Source organism: Muscardinus avellanarius (assembly GCF_963383645.1).
Source record: "Muscardinus avellanarius genome assembly, chromosome: 6".
NCBI lineage: Eukaryota > Metazoa > Chordata > Mammalia > Rodentia > Gliridae > Muscardinus > Muscardinus avellanarius.
In genome coordinates, this window is record NC_137791.1 from 38,885,959 (window position 1) to 38,908,992 (window position 23,034).

A 23,034-nucleotide genomic window follows, 5' to 3' on the forward strand; every position below is an offset into this window, starting at 1 on the left:
CCAATCATTAGTATGATTATAGGTTCAATAATTTTTCTAACATTAGCTTGTATTAAAATGTATTGAATATTCATGATAATGTAGTCTTTCTACCTGATCAGTAATCAGTACATCCCAAAACTCATATTATTCAACATCTCTAGTATTTCCCAAGCACAAATTTATATGTAAGATAATGAAAACTAGTTTAACATTTGTTTTTAAATGGTATAGAGAAGCAATTGTGTTTAAAAAAAAACTTTTTAACCTGTTTCTTGTGGAAATTTTAAAATATCTATAATGAGAGAATAGTATAATGAACTGATGACTGAACTTATCTCATGTAATCCCCCGCTATACTCCATCTCAAGATTATTATATTCAAATCCAGATACCAAATCAATACATCCACAAAGAAAAAAAGCATTTTAAATATGACAGCAATACTCATTTTTAAATTTAATATTTGTTTACTGTCATGAAATACCATTTTTCTATTTGCCCTCATGTGCCATAATTTTGCTACTAGTGTATTCTCTTAAGTCTCCTTTTATGTGTGGGTTCCACTCCTCTCTCTTGCCCCTTCTCCTTTATCAGTTTACTTGTTGAGAAATCTCAAGTTCCCACAGAACACACATAAGTGTGCAACCTTGGCCTCAGCATACTATTTATCACTAAAAGGAACTAGAACTTTTTGTACTAGTGGTTGATTCCAAGTCGTCTGGATCAAGAAAAATATAAAATGATTCAGGAGCAACTTCTTGTGCTAGGATCAAAAGAACTGCTAAAGACCACTGGGCTTGTTTTAAAAGGACTCAGGATTCAAAAAGGCATGCACTGGTCAGAGAAGGGACGGTTAGAGAATCACTAAGCAGAAGAGCAACTGTGAATTAAAGCATATCAAAAAGTATAAATCCATGAGTCTAAATAGTTTAAATTATTTTGGACCCTAATTTTTTGGGGGAGGTTGGGGAGCCAATAAACTACTTTTGAAATCGAATTATTAAAGGAGAAAATAAATAAATGATTTTCCTTCCTTGTTTATGTGACCGGTACCTCAGTTACCACGCATCTCATGAAGTTTTTCTTACTCTTAAGAAGATGGATTAGAATTAGAAAACATCATTTAGCCATTTCTAATAAAAATATTTAGTCAGTAATTATGAAAGGCTGCTAAGACCAAGAGAGACACCCAGTATTTGGGAGGTCACATCACCACCCCTGAAGTGTTCTTGTAAGACAAAATCAAAGCTGCTAGTACCTTAATTATGTAGAAAGAAAAAAGGAGCTGTTTTGGTGTATTTGTTTATTTTTATCTCTTGCTCTGACCTAGGAGAAAGTGATAAAACATTAAGGTTATGGAAAAAAAGCAAATTGGAATTTTTCTAGTGGTATAGACTATCGGGGAGAATAACAAACTTCACTGTAACCACTGTAACCACTTCACTGTAACCACTGATAAAATACATAGCTAAAGGAAAAGGTGATTGCAGGAAATAATTAAAGCCAAACCAAATGGACCTTTTTACCAGTGGTCAAGTTTTCTCAGATGATGTACCATTTATAATTTTATATGACTATTCATGTAAAAAAGTGGCTTCAGGGTTTATTTTGGGCATTACCATGTCAAGTCTGCTTATGGCTCCAGTAGTTTAAGTTACTTAACCTCTCAGCCTCATTTTTCTATCTTGGAAATGGGTATAATAACAATATCTATCTACCACAAAACACTTGTACAGTGATGAGGTGAGGTAATATATGAGCAAATGCTACCTATAATTTATTGACATTGCAATATCATTTTAAAACTTTCTCATAGTTATTATGTGCCTTCAGAGAACAGAACCAAAAGGGAGCAAAACTCAAAAAGTCCTTGGATTTTAGTCTAATGAAAAAGTCAGAAGAAGCTATGGAACAGGGCTTATTTTGGGAGAGAGTAAGAATTTCACATCAGTGCCAGTGATTTTTTTAGAAAAAAAATCTTCATGCCTACAAGTGTTTTTAATCTCCAATATTTATATTATTATTTTTATTTTGGCACTGGGGATTGAAGCCAGAGGCATTCTACCTCCAGGCTATACTGTTGTTGTTGTTTTTTAAACAGTCTCTGTAACTTGCTGAAGGTCTCTCTGAGTTGTTGAGGCTGGCTTCCCAAATACAGGGATTACAGGTGTGTGCCAATATGCCTGGCTGTTATTTTATTAATAGCACATTTTTTCATAGGAACTCTGCAATCAAATAATTAAATTGTGGGCATCTTTGTATTTGTTGACTTCTCAGGGAATGAGCACTCTATGAGTTTTCTTTTCTCAGAGGTACATATGAAATATCAACTGCAGACACAGATGTCTCAGTTGTGAGTCTGTTTAATTATTTTATAGCAGCCTAACCTCAATTGCTTATTAGGAAAATGTCCATTTCAATAGTAATTATTGCCATTGCAAAGCAAATTTTTCTTCTTCAACCTGTGAGCCATAAGTGAGGGGTAAAACTACTTAGGCACCATTTATTTTTTTTACTCACACTCTTAGGAACATAAACACAGACATTGGTCATCATCTTGACCATCATCATTGTCATCTGATTCATTTGTTATATCAGGTAGGAAAAAAAAAAAAACAGGTTTAACTGAATGAGGCGCACGCTTGAAATCCCAGTACTTGGGAGGCTGAGACAGGAGAATCGGCAGGCTCAGCTACTTAGTGAGGCCCTCTGCAACTTAGTGAGACCCTGTTTCAAAATTAAGAATAAAAAATAGGGCTGGGGCTGGGAATGGTGGCGCATGCTTGTAATCCTAGCATTCGAGAGGCAGAGGCTAGAGGATCACAGTTCATGGACAGCCTCAGCTACCCAGGAAGGCCCTTTGCAACTCAGTGAAAACTTGTTTCAAAAATAAAGAAAAACTAAAAAATAGGGCCTGGGTATAGCTCGGAGCTACATTTCCCCTAGGTTCCATCCCCAGTAAAAAAGAAAAAAAAAATAGGGCTGGGGGAGTAGCTCACAGGTAGAATGCCCCTAGGGTCCATCCCCAGTACCTCAAAAAAATTCTATTTCTAAAGACTGATATTACTGAAAAGAGTTTTGTCTTCTTATATGTTATTCATACTCCCAGGGACCTTGGCTATTTAGAGGCGATTTTATAAATCCGAATGCCATCACTCACCAAAATGTCCTAATGCAAACTGAGTATGAGGAAATAAATAACATGTTAAGTTTTTAGCCTTCAACCTACACAGAATCTACATAGATAAGACTTCAGGGAGGCCAAAGAATGTGTCACTAAAAATGGCAGGTGATTTTTATCTTTAAATGTTGCTGTCTATGTGGTAGACTGACACATCTTCAGAATTCTTGAGCCTGAGAGGAGAAATGCTCTCCCTCCACAGAGTGCTTCAGAGAGGGAGATCAGAGTACGTCTTGAGTTTTCCAACAAAGCAGTTTCTTCTATTCTAGTGGCTGCAGCTCTATAACCTTGGATCATCCACATTTAAGTTGTTGTCAGTATGATTTACCTTATGTTACTATGCTGATTTCCTCCAGGTGTCATTCTCTATATACTCCTGGTGGGGTATCCACCCTTCTGGGATGAAGACCAGCACAGACTGTATCAGCAGATCAAGGCTGGAGCTTATGATGTATGTAACAAGTATTCATGTCGCTTTAGCTGAGGATTTGTTTTTGTTATTGTCCAAGAGCCATATTTTTCATTGTACTTTTAACCATAATTTCTAGAGTTTCACTTACTATTTCCCTCTTCTGTAAGGAAAAGGGAGATAAAGAATGAGAAGTATAGCAAATGTGCACATTTTATATATCCTTTAGCTCACTATCTCTAAAATTGAAAGAAGTTTGAAGTTTCTAAGGAAAGACTTGTCAAATTTTCAGATCTTAGTATACTTTAAAACATAAAAATTAAAAGGTTTTCATTTCAGAGATCATTACTTCCTCTTCAGTTAATTATAATTCAAAGTATGATCCATATAGTTTTTAATTATACACCAATAATGCTTTGCAGTGATCCATGTATCAAATAGTAGATAATTTCAGTATCAGTTTTGATTTCTAGAAAGTAATCTAGTTTACCTAATGAACTTCTATGCAGGCTTTCATTTGAACAGAGGATTTAACAATATTTAAAGTCATAATATCACAATTCTAATATATTTCATTTATAACTAGAATATTTTAAAGTATATATACAAATTCACAAATTAGACTTCATATCTGAAAAGAAGAATTTAATTATCTATTTTTTTGACAGCTTTGTGTTCACTGATAAATTTCTTCTCTTTTGATAAACATCAAAATATAGCCATGTGATAATTCGTGATGGGGATGCTTCCTGGGAAATGCATCACTAGGTTACTTCATCATTGTACAAACATTATAGAGTGCATTTCCACAAAGCTAGATGCTGCAGGTCAGTCACTGGCATGGCTGTTGAGACAGTCAGTAGATTTAAGTAAACACGTGCTACATGAAGCCATTGCTGGTTTAATATGATGGACTATTTGACAGTAAACTTTTAAGTAAATTAAAGGAGTACACTCAAAACTAAAAAATATGGCACATCAACCGGTAACATCTATTCATTACCAAGTATTATGTACTGCACATAATTATATCTACTATACTTTTATGTGGCTGGCAGTGCAATAAGTTTATTTACACTGGCATTATCATAAACATATGAGCTGCACATTGTGCTGTGACATTGTTTTTAATGACTGATGTCATTATAAAATGTAGTTTTTAAGCTCCATTTTAAACATATAATACCATAGTTATATATTTGTTCTATCATTGATCAAAACATCATTATGTGGCATGTGACTGTATTCTACTAGTGTAATTTATTACTTTCTCAGGTTCCACCTTATACAGCTTTTTGGAAATTCAAGTACAGAGTTTGGGGGTGCTTTCCATGTATTATTAAGTTGAATAACCAAAAAGTAAACAGTATTGGGTTCACTTTTTGTGCACAAGTTAAAAGCTCAAGATGGAAGTAAGAGTAGTAGATATAGAAAGACTTTATTATACTCTAAAATATTCTGTCAGGTCTCATGAGCTCCTCAATGGATTTTCATTAAAATTTCTATTTAGATGGCTGTACATATCAGTTTATCAAGAATTTACAATGTATATTCTTTTAATTTTGAAGCATTCCTTTCTAGCCAGACTAATCATTATTACATGTCCACAACTATCACATTCACCATCTTTATAGACCAGAACTAGCCCCTCTGTGCTTAGACAGAGCCCTGCAGGAGCTCTGCTCAGTGGAAGAATGCCTTGGTGAAAACTAGAAAAATGAGGGAAAGAGCCACCTTTCCTTGGTCTGAAGCAGCCTTCACTTTCCAGGAAAGCTGCATGACACTGAGATTCGGCCTAGAATGTTTCTCCAACAATTCCTAACAGCTAACAAGTTTTTATAACTGCACAAAATAAGCTTCAGAAATTAGAAATGGCAATTGTTAGACAGTAAGTATATGCATTAACAAGTCAGTATTACTTTTCTTATTTTTCTCTTGGCCATTGAGTCATAAGCTGCCCATTCTGTAACTACTAATACTATACTAATTTAATCCCATGACACAGTGAAAATGGCTTTGTTTTTCAAGATTGTCTATGAAAAGTCATGAATTGGGAAAGAACCTAATAATCTGTCATTTAGCAACTAATGTGATGTAAATGACTCTCAACCCATTAAAATATTATTTCTATTAAATATGCTGTTTATATGAAAAAAAAGGTTAAATACTGATAGAGTGAACATAAAGAAAGAAGGTAAGTAGCTTCACTCTATAGTAACTCATGTAATGGAATACTAAGGAAAGCTGTAAGTATTGTTTACTCTCATGTACTTCAGTGAAATGTTTGTAATTTGTAAATACTTTCTTGAGATGTTTACCTGAAGTACTGCTGAAGCTCTTGTAGTATCTGATTTATTCTCAGTACAGTTTGGGCTGGGAACTGAAGCTGTTTTATTATTTCAGTTATTATTGTTCATGAGATATGAAAGCACATAAAATTCTGTTAAACCATGGCAGTAGTAGTGTGATGATATCAACATATGACAACTGTGCATCATTTAGTGAATTTTTGCATATAATTAAGGGGAAAATCCATAAAATTTTATTTTCATCTTAAAGGAGAGATAGTTTGAGAGGGAATAAATGACTTTTATGTCATTTTTTAACTTTACAATTGATTTAGAGTAATATGCAATTTAGTATATAATATTGGTTCCCTATCAATTATTCTTTAATATAGTTTTATATATGGATGGGGAGTATACCTAGATCAACTTATGTATTTTATATATAATTTAACATACAAAATTAAATTTATGAAGAAATTTGCTATTTAGAGATATGATTAATATAATTGGCTCTAATCCACTTGACTATGGTGGTCTATATTTTAAAACTCATTATAAATTTGTCTTTGAAGTTTCCATCACCAGAATGGGACACAGTGACTCCTGAAGCCAAAGACCTCATCAACAAAATGCTCACCATCAACCCTGCCAAACGCATCACAGCCTCAGAGGCACTGAAGCACCCATGGATCTGTGTACGTAGGCGTTCTCTCAACCCTCAGGGGCAAGGACAAATAACTTATTTAATATTATTTTCTATGGACTTAATTATGCAGAAAAATTAAACTTATAATTAATTCATTTTTTATTTAAAGTATTTAAGGAAATGAATTGTATAATGGTGAAAAAACATTTTATTTAGCAAAGTCTGATCTGCACAGATTGCTAGGTAAATATTGTCTATAATAACACAAGGAACAAGTATTCTTTATATCAGTTATTATCAGGACTCATGAATACAAGTTAAGAAAATAATACCAAGATTTAATACATTCTAGAATAAAAATTAAAGACTTTAATTATTTATTATTAAGCAGCTTTTGAAAGCTCTGAAGAGAATTTTAGTAGCATAAAACAAAATGGCCATTATAGTATAAGTGCATTTTAGAAATACCAAGAAAAAACACTGGAAAATTTGGGGGATTCTAAAATCTGCAGTAAGTTACTAGAAATGAGTATCAAATGTTATGGCAATAAATATTACACTAAGTAAATAGAATTGTGACTAAAGTCTTAGTGAAATAAAGTTAATTTGGAAAATTAGTTATAATTCATCGCTATACTGTGTATACATAAATATTTCAACTTAATCACTAAATCTTAAAATGCTTTTATTTTTAGATAACTTTGGCTTACAGATTGATCATATGACTATAGGCACCATCAATAAAGATCTAATGAAGCCGAGAATCTGTTATACTTAGTGTATTTTAAATATTCTCAACTAAGTCACTTTTTTTCCTCTTCTTCCAGCAACGTTCTACTGTTGCTTCCATGATGCACAGACAGGAGACTGTAGACTGCTTGAAGAAGTTTAATGCTAGACGAAAACTCAAGGTAAGAAATTTTACATTTTTGTAGAAGGTAGATTTAGCAGGGTAAGAAATGAAGTTCTACGGTGGGAAAACAGCAAAACTTTGAAATGTGTAGATCTCAATGCTCTTATTATTCTTTTTGGGTTCTTGGGAAAGTGGGATGTACACCAGAATCAAAACCTTGGTGAAGAGCTAAGATCAATGTGGCATATATGCTGCAGTTTCTTCCCTCAGTAGAAAACAGCTGGGCAATTTAATAATCTAAATGTGGAACACGCAGTAGAGTGGGCCTGGCCCCATGAGGGATGTAAGCCTAGGACTCTCAGGAAACCAAACAACAAAAAGAAGAATTCAAAAGTCCCCTAGCTGAAAATTAGACCTGGAGAAGATTTGTTATCTGGGACTGCTTTTTTGGTAAAAGATTTTCAGAGACAGTGCTGATTTCTTTCCTTATTTCTTTGACAGGGTGCCATCTTGACAACTATGTTGGCTACAAGGAATTTTTCAGGTACATATGTTAAGAACTCTGATTCAAAAAAAAAAAGAACTCTGATCCTTATCATCTGTTCTCTTCTATAGTAGTCTTGGATTCACTTATTGATTGATCGATGCATTCGTTTCTTCATTCCTTCATTCATTCATTCATTCATTTTGGAAATCCCAAAATCTATTAATTTAGAAAACTCTTAATGTTGGGATGGTCAGTGCGTGGCATAGATTCCTTCCACACCTGTGGCTGCCATTAATAGTACTCCAATCTGGCTGCTGTCTTCCGCAAAACCTCATGGGACTTCTGCCCTCACAGGAGCACCTCACGCAACTGTGACCATGGTCAGTGCTAATGCAGGACTAGACATATGTCAAATGCTGGGTTGCATACAAATTGAGAGAATGTATACTCCCTCATTTTGACGCTCAACATTTCAAACCTAGAGTTCATTAATTGATAGTTCATAAAATAATAATATGAGTATACTTTTTGTTTCATTCTCATAGGGAATTCCAATAAACAAGATTTTTAAAAGAAGACCAATATTATGGAACCCAATTCTCTTAGGCCTAAGATTGTTCCAAAGTACAGTAGTATCTTGCATTCTGTGAAAATGATTACATCTGTAGAAGGTGTCTAACTCAAAACTTAGAACCTACTCCCAGGGGTAGCATAGGATAATACATGCTCCTTAAAATAATTCCCAGTACAAGTAAGCTTGTTAAATATGAACTAAAATAAGCCAAAAGGTTTCTATATTGTAAATGTGATTATCCAAAATGAGCTAAAGTATAAAGTATTTCCATATTTCCATATAATGTGAATTTTGGAGCCCCCTCCATTGACAGATTGTCCTAAAGTACAAGTTTTTAACATTTAAATTTTGGTAAATACTAATCACCCTTATGTATGGGGAGGAAGTGAAGCAGGAACTAAGCTGCATTTGATAATATTAAAGCTTGAACATTTAGACTTAGAACAGCTATCAAAACTAGTTCAAAAAATAACTGCCTCTTTAGTTTGCATAACAGTGACTATTTACCTAACAGTGACCCTCAAGATCAATTTATCCACCATTCAGTTCTTAATTTTACCTAGCCTGGATATTATAGTAACCTCAGGTGATGATTGTATAATGATCAAGTGTCCTTCAACCAATTTCCATTTATTACTTATAACTATATTAAGTAAAAGGTCATCTTTTCCCTCTTTCCATCAAGCTAGGGGTAACATGAAGCCATAGAGTGCTAAACAACTTTTTTTAATTATCAAATCAGTAGTGCTATAAAATGAGAGACTGCGGTTAGTTGTATGTATTTTGTCCAGTTCATTTGGTGTAATAAAACTATATTGCTACCTTTGTCAAGTTATTTGTTTTATAACACTTTACTAATGTGGTTGACATTTATATGGGTGAGTGCAAAACTATTTCATTAATTATTAAGCAATATATACTATATTCAAGTAAATTAGTATTTCATTATGGCCCAGTAATTTGTGACTCTCTAAACAGTAGGATGACTTACATAATACATATTGTTAGTGGCAAAACAATAACTCTAGAATTAAACCTGTGCATTTTATTAAAACATCAAATAAACTCTTAAGCATAATTTGGGCCTCAATTAATGTTTTTACCCATTTATAAAAGCTTTTTGTTTGCCTCATATTTTCCCTTGCATCATCCTATAAACTAAAATTTCATGACTAATATGTGGATTTTATATTGTTTCTGAATGTCTTAGCATGAAAAGCAAACTTTTTTTAATTCTTCACTTCAAAGTCAACTGAATAACAGTAGACTCAGTTACAACATCTTGTACTTGATATTGCATTTTATTTTCAAGTATTTTATTCATTCTCTTTCATTGCCAGACATGCTCTTTAAAATAATCTGTCCATAAGTATATGGTTATAAAGTTGTTTTATTTTTTCTTTTTTTCCTGTATGTGGAATGTATATCTTGTGAGGTAAGGTGAATAGTAACCACAAGGGACATTTCTGCATCCTCCAGTCCAAATTGCTGCTTACCCCAAATCATTGTCTTCTCTTTGCTTGCTACTGCAGTTCCAATTATTCTGATTATTATTTGCTTTCTAACCTATTAACTGCCATAGGACATACTTAATCTGCTTCTAAGCTTCAGGCAAACAGTATTATATCTAAGGCAATGATTTCTTAACAATCTCAATTGATAATGAGATAATACCTTTTTTGTAAAGGCTAAATAAATTTAGCCTTTTTATCTTTAAAAATATTAATATCATACCAATGTGATAATCAAAATATTCCAAATCAAAGAAATATCAGGGAATGCTATGTTTAGGCAGTTTATTATAGCCATATATTTCTACTTCAGATGCCAAATTCTTCTTTGACCTACTTTAATAATTATATATAATTAACTTTAAACAGAAGTACATTATTTGCCCTGAATATTCATGAGTATTGTACGTTTTATGTACTGATTGTCAATGACAGTCATGTTATCTGTTCACTGTCACTGTATATGTACCCATTCATAAGTATATTTTTTGAAAGGATGACTTTACCTTTTAATATACTCACAAAGTTCAGTAACAAAAGTAAAAACCAAGGTCCCACTCCAAGAAAAATGAAATTTCATATACAAACATGTTTTAGGATTTTTCTGTTTTATTAAAGATTTTATTTTGTTTTATATTTTATCTTAAACTTTATAGGTTTTAGGTTTTCAATTTTAAGGCAGTTTTTTAGGAAGCCTTTGTATTCTGATTTTGAAGTATAAAGGAATGCATAGTACCATTTTTTAAGGTCATATGCTAAGCGTTTATAAAATTTGCTCTAGGTCAATAATATACCATTTTCTTTTCAATAGTTTTTAATATTTTTATAAAACTGAAATTGTCTGATTTCAAAAATATAGTGTTATTTAACCAGAGCAAATTTTTACTGAGTTTTCAACCTCTAGAAAGAGGGGCTTCAATGGCAGAACTGACATAATCACCGTACTTGTGGTGTGAATGAACATGTAACACAATGTCAGCTGATGTCTAAAGACTGAAACCAACTTTCTGGATTACAAAAGGATAGTCCAGTTAAAGTTCCAGTATCCTTTTCATAGCCAACAGTGAAATAAAGTCCAATAACACAACTGGCAACGTGTTTAATTTTATGCCATGAACTACCTAAGAATTTAGTTCTAAATTTGTTGTGGAAAACCAGAAAAGTGATACTGTACTTCAATGTTCTGTAAGCTCGCGCTCATCAGTGTGACCTAGATAATTTGGCATATGTTGGCCATAACCCAGCAAAGGTGATAGAAGGAGCAATTAATCTATCTTGTCACTTGGCTCTGGATGTCTATGGATGGCTCACTAAATTGATTTTACTCTCACTTTGCAGCAGCCAAGAGTTTGTTGAAGAAACCAGATGGAGTAAAGGTAAGTCCAAGGGGTGATCTTAAACCATTTCTGACTTTCAAATGCTGGATAATTTTTAAATGTTACATATAAATCTCAAGTCATTACAGTTTTTATTTTTTAGAGAATGCAGATTGAAATATGAAATACTTTAACACAGAATATTATTAACATGTATACTTTTAAAAAGTATATTTTGTTTGTTTATATATTAATTAATCATGAAAAATAATACTTTTCTCTAGAGTTCCTATAGAAACTGAATGTCTAAAGCCTCTCTGTTCTACTATAGTCACAAGCTACCATGGTGAAAGCTAAGTACTTTTCCAAATAATTATGACATATTCTTGATTATGATTATGTGTTAACCTAACATAATGTAAGAAAAAAACAGGTCTAGGAAATTAAATGTCAAATGGCCAAATTTTTCTGCTTGGGCAGTTTTCCTAAGGTCTTAATTGTTCCAGTGTTTCTAACAGGTTTAAAGACATATTTGAGTTTTATATTTGAAGCAAATATTAGAAAAATATTCAAAGAAAGACAACAGCAAGATATTTTTACTTTCTTGGATTTCTAATCAAATAATGCAACTTAATTTCTTGTACTTGTATTTTGTTTCAAAGTTTATTTTTGATGGAATGTAACTTTATATTGGCATAAAAATGCTTGTTATCTGTCCAGAGTGTCACCTAAATGTTTTACTTTTTAATCTTTTTCTTTCTCTCCCAGTGGCAGATGCATACATTTCCCATCAACATGTCAACATTCTTGGAAATTAATTAATATTCTAACATTTAGACTTGATCAAAGTCAGGTGGTCAGCTAAGACTGAAAGTATAACATGGGAAACCACTTGTCACTTCCCATGCTCAGACTTGTCACTTCTTCCCACTTATCTGTGCAGTTTGGGAATTTCCAGAGCTACAGTGGCCACACACTTGTGATTCCTGTTAGGAGCCATTCCATTCTCCATTTGCCTTCCTCAGCCTACAGTTGTGTCTTCCTTTTGCTCATTTTATTCAGTTCAGATTTCAACAATGAGAGCTAATATCTATTTTTTCCAGGCCTACATTAGTAGAAATGTGATATTATAAATTTTCCAAATGTTTTTTTTTGAGGTTTCCTATACCATTCACTGATGGAGAGCCCATAGCTCTTATTAAAGATGTTTAACTGTAGTGCAATAGAAAGTGCAAATAGAAAGAAACATTTTCAGAATTTTTTCTTTTAGCCAACTTATAGCTCCTCTTAAAGACAAAATTATTCTGTACTCAATGCTTTTGGTACTTTAAATTCAACCGGTCGTATTTTTTTCTTTTCCTTTCTCTTTGACTGGTCAATTCAGAAAAGGAAGTCCAGTTCGAGTGTTCAGATGATGGTGAGGATCTCTACCTGCCAGATTTCTCCTGTGAAAATTCACACTTAGGAATAAATCAGTCTGATTTATCTAAGTTAGTATAAGTGGAGAATGTATAGAATCATTATATCAGTGTTAATCTACTATCAAAAGATGATGCCCACTTTCACATTATGTTGTTTTAGTCTGAAGTTCAATTTTTTACATGTGTAAGAAGTTGAACCCTCATCCATATGTTATTAATGAATTTGACCTTCTACAAGGACAAAGACCAACTTTCTCATTGAAAATGAAAAGACCATGATATAATTAATGAATGTTTGCTGATAAATGAACACTATAGAATTATTTTTAAATGATGATCATGGTTGCTAAAATAAATTATTTTTCTATAATACACACTATACTACATTCACTGTAGACCTTTTAAATAATGTGAAAGTGATCTTGCAGTGTACCCATCCTAGCTAAGCACCTTTAAAGGTAATATGTATTAAACTCACATTAATAAATTCAGTACCTTAGAAATAGGAATATCTTGTCCATGCTTCATAAGAGTAATTCAGTACAACATTTAAGTATCTAATTCAGTTAAGGGGTTTTTTTTAAGAAAAAAATATTCTGCTTCCATAACATAAAATAAATACATTCACTTGTATTTTTCAAAGATCTTTTGTTGAACTTATATGTGATAATTTACTCTTTGAAAGAAAGTTGTTTCAACTTTTTGCTTATAAACTTCCTATTATTTTTCAATTAACTATTATTATAAACACATACAAAATAATTTCCATAGTAAAAAAAAGATCATTAAGCATATTTTTACATTAACAAAAGTCTTTAACTGTACATTTAAGTGTGGTTGAATCCATGCAACTCGTGTTTTCCATACCTAAAGATAAAATCTACACAGAATGACCTTCCTTTGAGAGAGACGATGGTGTATATGTGTGAATGTGTATAAGAGGAATGGTGGGTACATGTGTGCTTATACTGATAAGTTTGTGTGTAAAAGTGTACAAAGTGGGACATTTTCATTAAGAAAAAAAATAGCTCTTAGCAACCATCTCCTAAAAAAAAATAAATCTTTAAAACAAATATCTCAGAATATTTTTCTTTCATTTATATCCACTGGTAGAAACTAAATTCAGCATATTAAATTTGTGTGTTACCTTAACCATAAGTGCCCCTGATCCTCTGACAAGAATACAGCTGTGTTTCTCAAGCACTTTTACTAAATAGGAAATCACTTGTGTGTTCACCCCTCCCCTTTTCTCATGTATCTTATACTAACATAAGTACATTTTGATCCCTCTTTCTGGCTCTCACACAATTTTGTATTAAATTCAGTATACTCTGATTTAAATAAACTTTATAAACTATGTAAAATATAGATTTATGGTTTAACATATAATGTGTTTTTCAGTAAGGAAAAGTTTTAAAGTTTTTTCTTTTCCTGCATGTCACAGAGCACAGTGTTATAGCTTACTTAAATAATTCTGATACCAATAACCACACAAATTGAATGTGTAGAAAAGCAAAACATTACATACCTAAATTAACTTCTGTTAACATCTATCTTCATCTGTATGTTAGTTTCAATATGATGTATAGACATGAAGTATAGATTTTCTAGAAAGCCCAAATTACTTATATAATCATATATAAAAACTATTTGGTATTCATTCACTTTAGGCAATATGTGTTTCTTTTAGGTCCTTAAGTACATTTATATTTATATTGAGTTTTTGAAGTTAGTTCCTTTAAAAAAATAACACTGAATGAAAACACCTAGACTTTCAGGTGTAAGAATGAATGTTAACTACACACACACACACACACACACACACACACACACACACGTGTGTTAACTTCTGTTACCATCTATCTTCATCTGTATGTTAGTTTCAATATGATTTATAGACATGAAGTATAGATTTTCTAGAAAGCCCAAATTACTTATATAATCATATATAAAAACTATTTGGTATTCATTCACTTTAGGCAATATGTGTTTCTTTTAGGTCCTTAAGTACATTTATATTTATATTGAGTTTTTGAAGTTAGTTCCTTTAAAAAATAACACTGAATGAAAACACCTAGACTTTCAGGTGTAAGAATGAATGTTAACTATACACACACACACACACACGTGTGTCTGATGATCATATGGAATATGTCCTGCTGCATGGGTTTAAAAATGTTGATTTTTTTTTTAAGTCTTTAATTCTTTAGTGTCCCAAATCAATTGTAGTTTCAAGTTGCTGCTTGTCCACAAAGAATCTTCTCTGTGGGCCATTACAATATTTGTGACTCTCTGAGCTTCATTCATATCATGGTTTTCACAGCTCTAAAGATATATTCTTTATGGATAAACCTAAGTATATTAATGCAAGGGAATGATATTGCCAAATATATTCTTCAATAATATCAATAACTAACAAAATGTAGTGTTTTCCTCTCAAGCAATTGTGGAAAATAAGGTCCTGCTAAAGAATTTTATTTCCTTAGTAATAATTGCAGATGTATTTTTAAAGAAGACCCAAACTTACCATTAAAAAAAAATAACATCAGCATTTTCCCAGAAGATTCAAGTTTTTAATTGGATACTTAGTAAACAAAGTAATGGTGGTTACCCAGAGAAAGATGGTCAATGTATGACTTCAGGCTCAAGAATTAAAAAAAAAAAAGGATGTGTTTGTAACAGTCAACAACTGGAAATTTGGAAACAGAATACAACATTAAGAGCATGAAAATGCTTATATTCATTTCATATTCTGGATTTGAGCTCCACTGACACAGCTCCTTGCCTCTTTGCTAAGGAACATAGCCAAAGCAGCCACGTCTGTTGTATCATTCCACCATCTCAGATAAGGCCCTAGTCTGTGACCTGCAGAGACTAGAAGTAACTATCATCCCTGTCAGTTATCACAGCCTCTTTCTCATTCATCTTCAGTGGCTCTTATTATCATGTCTATATCTCTATGTAGACATGCTGCAAATAGACATCAGCTACCAAGGGGTTTAAGGCATCTCTGTTTCTATTTTCTGCATACCCACAGATAAACAACAAAGCCAACGTGGTAACCAGCCCCAAAGAAAATATTCCCACCCCGGCGCTGGTATACCTGGACTCTTTGTAACCTTTCTTAAGTTCTTTACTGTTTTTTGTTGTTTCTCTCATTTGCTTTAAAATATATTGATACACATATTTTTGGTTGGGTTTTTTTTCTCTCTAAGATCTGAAGAAAAAGTTTATTTTCTTTTCTTTTCATTTTAAGATAGTTGTCAAGCAGTGTGTTTCTAACATGAGATTTTCTCATTTCATTGCTGAACATTGCACTGGTCTCTGTGGTTGAAGTTGCATGCTGCCTAGAAATACAGTCGAATGTGCTTTGGTCACTCTTAGCTCTTCTGATGAAAGCTCTGGCCATTCACATGATGCTCTCTTCTTTTCATGGCACAAGTGTTAGCATCAAGGAGAGCTAACAGGATGATTGCTACACAACATAAAAGTAGACCTTATTCAAAATTCCCATCTCCCTTTACTAAAAAAACAACATGGCTTTGTAAGACCTCATTTCTGAGATAAAGAGGCACTGGATAATTTAAAGCTTTCTGTTTGTCATGTTTTAAATTATTCACTGTTTCGCTTTAATCCAAACAATGAAATCTCTTAGCATCTTGAATCATCAATGGAACCCAGTTTTGTCCCTTTCCATCAAATTCACACAATTAACAACTGAACTACTTGAATACTTTGAGATGGTGTTCTGTTAAAATTCAAAATTTGAACACTGACATTCAGTGTTTTGAATTCCATAATATTTTCCTCAAATATTTTTATTTATGATTTGTAAAAACATTTCTGATTTTTACTGTCCATATACACCATTACTCTAAATAAATAAAAATGTTAGAGGATTATTTTACTTGGGTTAATCAGTAGACTAGATTTTAAAATATTTAAAGGTAGGAGCCTAAAAATAGCAGGTTATTAGGACCAGGGATATAGCTCAGTGATACAGTATGTTCTTAGCAGGTGTAAGGTTTTCTCCCCAGCATCACACACACACACACACACACACACACACACACACACACACACACACACTGGGTTATCTACTAGAGAAGAAAACAGTGTTGATCACAGCCCTAGCCTGCAGGGAAAAGGAAGATGGGAAGCAATAGATGTGTTTTCTAAGTGTAAACCATCATGGTGGGAAAATGCCTCAAGTGGGAGACATCTCTCAGGGGTTACAGTAACTTCCAGCTGCCAAACCACCGTGAAGTGAAAGACCCAACATTAATTCATGAGCACTGTTTTTTTACATCAGTTATCTGAATATTATTTTCTACCTGAGAATTTTTTTCTGATATCAATAGGAGTTTTATTTTTCTTCAGAGAACATGATCTTAGAACCAATTATTCTGTATATAAAGTCTTTTAAGCAGAAATTTTCTCTCAGATATGAATTAACATAGAATTTAACAATGCTGTGCTTACAATTATAGTACTTATATGATTGGTTCTAGAACCCTTTATATATTCCTCAGGATCTCTCATTGACTTTTGAAATATACATTTTTAGGATTGTCATTTGTGTGTGGTACTGGGGATTGAACCAGGGGTGTTCTACCTCTGAGCTATACTCCCTGCCCTATTGCCTTATTTATTTTGAAACAGGATCTTGCTAAATCACCACATGCTAATCTTGAACCTGCTCAGGGATAATCTTTTTATCAACTGTGGTCCAATGTTTGTAGATTTTTTCCAAGGGTATTCAGCTATGTGTTCACTGTAATGATGATACCAAATCAATTTCCAAAGAAATACAGCTGAAAAATGTCTTCACAAATAATTTAAAATCAGTTCTTAGAGTCCAAGTGTCTCCAGTATCTTTGGCCAGTTTTCTATGAAACTGACTGACATTAACAGGCCCATTAAAAAAGAAAGGACAGATCCGTGAGGTTTGGGGACTTGAGGAGATGAAGCAGTGAATGCCTCTTTAGGTCTCCAGCCTTCAAAGCCTTGTCTGTGTGCTGATCAGGAATAAGGTCTTTTGCATGCTGCTGCTGGGCAGGGTGGTATCCTATCTCATGGGCTCACCAGGGAGATCTGTCATCAGATACCTTGTCTGCTACAACCTCTAACAGCAATTAACATCGCTTTAGCTCTTGTCACTCTTTAGTTTTGTCAGTTGGCTCTTTCTGCTCTGTCCCTCAAACTAGTAAGAATGTACTTACCAATGCAAACTGTTTCTTTCTCTATTTTGTTCTCACTCAGGAGCCCCAAACTACTGTAATCCACAACCCTGATGGAAACAAGGTATTCAGAAAGAATCATCATCTTGCTTTAACAAGATTACACATCTCATCAGATACTCCATGCAAAATTAATTCATGTTCTAAAAATAGGAAAGAAAATCTTTACCCTATTCTTTCTGCACTTTTTTTTTCCAGCCTAATTGTTCTAAAACTATACACCAAAGTTCTTTCTTTCAGATAAAATGAATGATGGCTTGAAAGGGAAATGAATAATACCTTAGTGAGAAATAAAAGTCAGTTTTAACATTAAAGAAACCTTCATGCCATGATGACTGTGTATCTTAAGCAATCTCTTTTTTGTTTGTTTGTTTTCTGTGCCTGTTTGTGCACTATACTATAGATGTAAAATGCATGAAATCTTAGAATTTCTTGCTATCATTCCATTGTCTTCAAAAATAACAACTTGACTCCATATGTGTTTGTTCAACTTTAATGTTGCTTTTGAGTTTTATTCTATTCTGTTGTCATAGTATTTTTTGGTTTTGTTTGCTTTTCAATTCCAAGTTGTCAAGGATGTTGCTGCTGTTGTTCTTGTTGTTTGGCATGAATTCGAGGAGATCCAGAAAGTTTCACTTCTTGTGAAATATGTTTGTTGTTATATACATTTTAGTAATGGACATTTACTGCTTATGTTAAATGAAGGCTAGTATGCTCTACACCTTATAAATTATTTTATATGGTATGCTAAATAAATAATTGCACATATATATATATATGTTTATAGAATGAAAGGAAACATTTATGAACATATTCGATGCCTTCAGTTTATTACTTTTAATACATTATTAGATCTCCAAAGGGAGGGAAAATAACATTGGACTTTTCTCAAATATTAAATATATCTGTGGATCTTACTTCTCCTTACTCTCATCAAGGATGTGAAAGGCTTAGAAATCACATTTCCTCTCTGACTTTACATTTAGTTGATCAGTATTAAAGTCATTAAAATACAAAACATGAAGGGCTAGTTTTTTGTTTTTGTTTTTGCTTTTGGGGGTCTGGAGATGGAACCTAGGGGCATTCGACCTCTAAGCTATACCCCCTGCCCTATTTTTTATTCTTTATTTTGAAACAAGGTCTCACTAAATGACAGAGGACCTCACTAAGTAGCTGAGGCTGTCCACAAACCACGATCTTCCAGTCTCAGCCACCCAAATGCTGGAATTACCACCACACCTGGCCTGCGTTTTTTAATATCAGATGTATTTTTGTAGTCATGACACTGATAATATTCTAAGTCCTTAAAAGACTTGAGTACTCAGGAACATCATACCTGAGAATGACTATTTTAATAACACTAGCAAATGAAAAGCCAGACATAACAGCTGGAGCGGACACTTCCACAGTTCTAGCTATATCATTTGTAAGAGTTTTTGCATGGGATTTCTTGGTTACATAAATTAGTTTATTTTTACAGTGCATGAGTGTACCTTCATTTCAAGTTTAAATCTGAACGCTATGTCACATTAAGAATTGCATGATAACTTTTCATTGGTTTTCTGTGTATGGAGACTCTGGGTATATTTTTAATTAGTTTATCCCTTGATTTCAATATTGTATCTTATATTTATGTAAATTGATAACTTTTTTAAATGTATCAGTCAATAAAAGGACACTTGCTGGTATTTGCATCACTTTCTAAAATCTATTTTTAATGACTGAGCACATAGCTGCTGATTGTAAATTTGTTTCCAGTTGTGTGCAGCTCTTGACTTCAATCATTTCATGTAGGAAAAATAATGTCTTTTATGAATATTGTAAAGTTTCTGTGCTAGAAAATATTTTACTAGTACATATTTAGTGGAAATATAAACTGTTTTTAAGAAATGTACCTTAATACTGGCAGTTACAGTGTGCTTTTAAGTGTGGTTACTAGTCTTCAACTTGTAGTTTTGCAAAGAAAGAGCTTTATCTTTTCATTACAAAAGTGGGCTTCTTATCAATGACAGCTAATTTTTAACTTAGAAAAGAACAAAAAAGGTAATTTTCCTTGAGAGTAAATTGTTCATTTTAATTTCATTGTGCTGATCATAAACATGAAAATTCTTCTAATAACCACCTTTAGCCTGTCTCAGCTTAATATCCTTAGCTACATTATCAGAAGATGCAGTGAAATGCTTTTTCTCTCTGCAAAGGAGTGAGGCAGACAAATGGGCAGCAATTGGCATATTTGACATAGTGCCTGATATTAAGAAGGTAGTATTCCACTAATTAGGAATAAAAATTGTTCTGTTTTAAGGTCAAATTAATTGGGCTAATATATTCAATTTCTCATGAACACACACAAAAAAGCACACCTTATGAGGCACTGTAACACAACCATGTCTTTACATAGTTCTTAAACTATGTATTTCTACTGCATCTACAAATCACCTGGATTTATACTTCTTCAGATATTAGGCAACCAGAGTACTCCCTTTTTGAGACGTTTGCAGCATTTGACATTTTGTTTCTCTTAAAAACCACTTAATGTACTTGTCCATTTGCATGTCAGCATATGCACACAGCCTGCTAAGGAGTTTTGCATGATATGTATATCACTACCCAATTTTTAAAGAAGAAATCAAGCTATTCATTGTGTGTAACTTTAAAAAGTATGTTTTCTTCTCAACAGGAGTCAACTGAGAGTTCAAATACAACAATTGAAGATGAAGATATCAAAGGTATGGTTGAACCAAATGAAAAATCCTGAGAGCTCAAGTATATTAAAAAAGTGAAATTGGTTTCCAGTAACCAAGAAGCTTAGGATAAAGCTTATTCTAAAACACAAAATTAATTTTCCTATTAGAAATATGTTTTATGTAATAATATTCACACATTAATATAAATTTTATTCTTTTTTATATTATTTTGTGTGTTTTAAACTAAAGGCAGCATGTGCTATATTAAAGCACATTGTATTGACAATTAGTAATCACAGTGTGGGTAGATGATAAATTATAAATATAATTATATCAGCTAAAAATAATAGGAAATTTATATATACATTGGGCATCTTCATGAAAACTGTCAATCAAATTATTTATATTCAATGAAAGTAAGTTTTTAAACTTTCAGTGTTTCTAAGTGGGCATTAGTGGAATTTGGGTTTGGATAGCCTTTTTATTCTAGGTTTTCATGTACATTCCTAATGTATTCATTTTGATTGTCAAAGTTTTTCTAGCTACTGACACCTCACTACCTCTACACAAGCTCACTGAACACATATTTGCAGTTAGCTTGTTTCCTTTTGCCCACAGCACTCTATATTAATTTTGCCTCAATTACTTTTATAGTTTTTTCTTCTCATTTTTATAATTGTACACAGTTACAATTTCTACATGCCACTTGTTTACAGAAGCCATTCTGAAAAAGAATAGTAATGATAAAGATATTTAAAATAGAAGTTATTAAAGGAAAAGAAATATAAGTAAAATGGAAAGATGTGATCTGTCAATTAAACCTTATCCAGAAAGGTTATTTACCTAATAGCATCATCAGACACTGCAATTCTGTAGGTGACATTAGTGAAATACAGTCTTGAAATGTTGTAATCATGTTACAGAATAGAAAACCAAGGCATTTCCAGGTCAAGGAGACATACGGGAAATTTTAGGAAATAAAAATGGCTATAGAGCGCAAGTTGCCCATCATCTCTGCTGACTTATTCCTGTTGAGTTGAATAAAACAGCTGGCACTATTAAAGTATGCTCTATTTATATTATTAGTGCACTGACCTAGCTCTGCTCATGTAATCAGTCATTATGTTGTGCAGTGGAAGGTATATAGCTGTGTCCAGGTTTTTTCATCTCACTATTGCCCCAGAGCTAAAATTGGAACTGAAGTAATTTTATGAATCATTGATGCCAGTCACATTAGATAAAGAGATTTTTTAAAACCAAATAAACGTATGTGCTAATTAGCTTTCCTAGTGATTTAGAAAGCATCATCTTTGTAAGTGGTTTGGATTCATTAGCCCTTTCATCTAAGCAAAATGTTGTGTATGATTTTTCACGTCTTCCTTGATCAAGATTCAGGAAACCTATGTATTATCCACTGAAAAGGTTGAATCTTAAATAATTAAATCATATCAGAAGAATACCAACATCTCACTATATTCAGTCCATCCCACCAAGTTTTTTCCTTGGTGATTATGAGAAGGATTTTAATAAGTGATCCTTCACATATAAATTTTACTCTTCAGTTATGAAATATTGATTCAGAATCATTGATATTAATTTATATAAGTATCTAAAAAGAATCCCTATGGGACTTCACAAATGGAGACAGTATTTGTCTTTATACTTATGCTGAGTCTACCAAATATCAAAGAAAGTAAGTAAAATATTGAGTTCAAAAGAAATACACAGCTAGGCATGGTGTACATACCTGTCATCTCGATACTTGGAAGGATGAGACAGAAGAATTGCAGGTTCAAGGACAGCCTCACAAACTTAGCAAGACCCTGTTTCAAAATAAAAATTAGAAAGGACTGGGGGTATAGCTGAGAGCTAGAATGCCTCTGGGTTCAATCTCTAGTATCAAAATTTTTTACAAAATTTAAAAAAGAAACATCCAGTTGATAAGTACTTAGTTTATTACCTTGAACCTAATAAATAATTTAAGTTTCTGCTTAACTTTACTAGTGTGTATCTGGTCACAGAGTCATAGATACAGCACATTATGCCTTATTTGTGTTCTTTATAAGATCCACATAGCCTTTTGGTAGCTGGCGATTTTAATATTGAACATCAAAAATCTTTAAGACTAGAAGATGCTTTGAACGATCACACAAATCATTGTTTCACTGTAAGGCAGTTGGTACATTAAGCCATGGTCACAAGTGTTTTTAATGTATTTATTATTGCTAGTGATACTGCCAGTGCAGGAGTCTCTCCATATTTTAGTGCCCAGTCCACAAGAAGTACTCTTATGCAGTTCTATGGTTGAAGGCTGATGCTCTCTTCTCTTCACCTAAGAATTTGCTATAGCTTTGAGTTGCTTAGTAGGAAATGTGTTTATTATCCATCTCTGTCAGAATCCTAATTTACCTATATTTCAAACATGTAGGAACCCACAAAGAC

The 23,034-nt window shown here is 32.9% G+C and overlaps 1 protein-coding gene across 20 annotated transcripts in view; it reads left to right on the forward strand.

Annotated features, from left to right (window-relative positions):
• Window positions 1-23,034, forward strand: part of CAMK2D (calcium/calmodulin dependent protein kinase II delta) — a gene marked incomplete at both ends in the record, with an annotated part of 339,011 nt that overhangs the window by 282,095 nt on the left and 33,882 nt on the right. For 2 of the 20 annotated variants that reach the window (XM_080697513.1, XM_080697524.1), the window contains 9 exons: window positions 3,520-3,614; window positions 6,433-6,555; window positions 7,334-7,417; window positions 7,861-7,903; window positions 11,270-11,307; window positions 12,632-12,664; window positions 15,706-15,765; window positions 17,931-17,972; window positions 20,586-20,634. In XM_080697513.1, the coding sequence (XP_080553639.1) occupies window positions 3,520-3,614; window positions 6,433-6,555; window positions 7,334-7,417; window positions 7,861-7,903; window positions 11,270-11,307; window positions 12,632-12,664; window positions 15,706-15,765; window positions 17,931-17,972; window positions 20,586-20,634 (567 nt within the window). The remainder of the gene's footprint in view (window positions 1-3,519; window positions 3,615-6,432; window positions 6,556-7,333; window positions 7,418-7,860; window positions 7,904-11,269; window positions 11,308-12,631; window positions 12,665-15,705; window positions 15,766-17,930; window positions 17,973-20,585; window positions 20,635-23,034) is intronic. The other 18 variants (XM_080697528.1, XM_080697518.1, XM_080697526.1 and 15 more) reach the window with 11 other exon arrangements.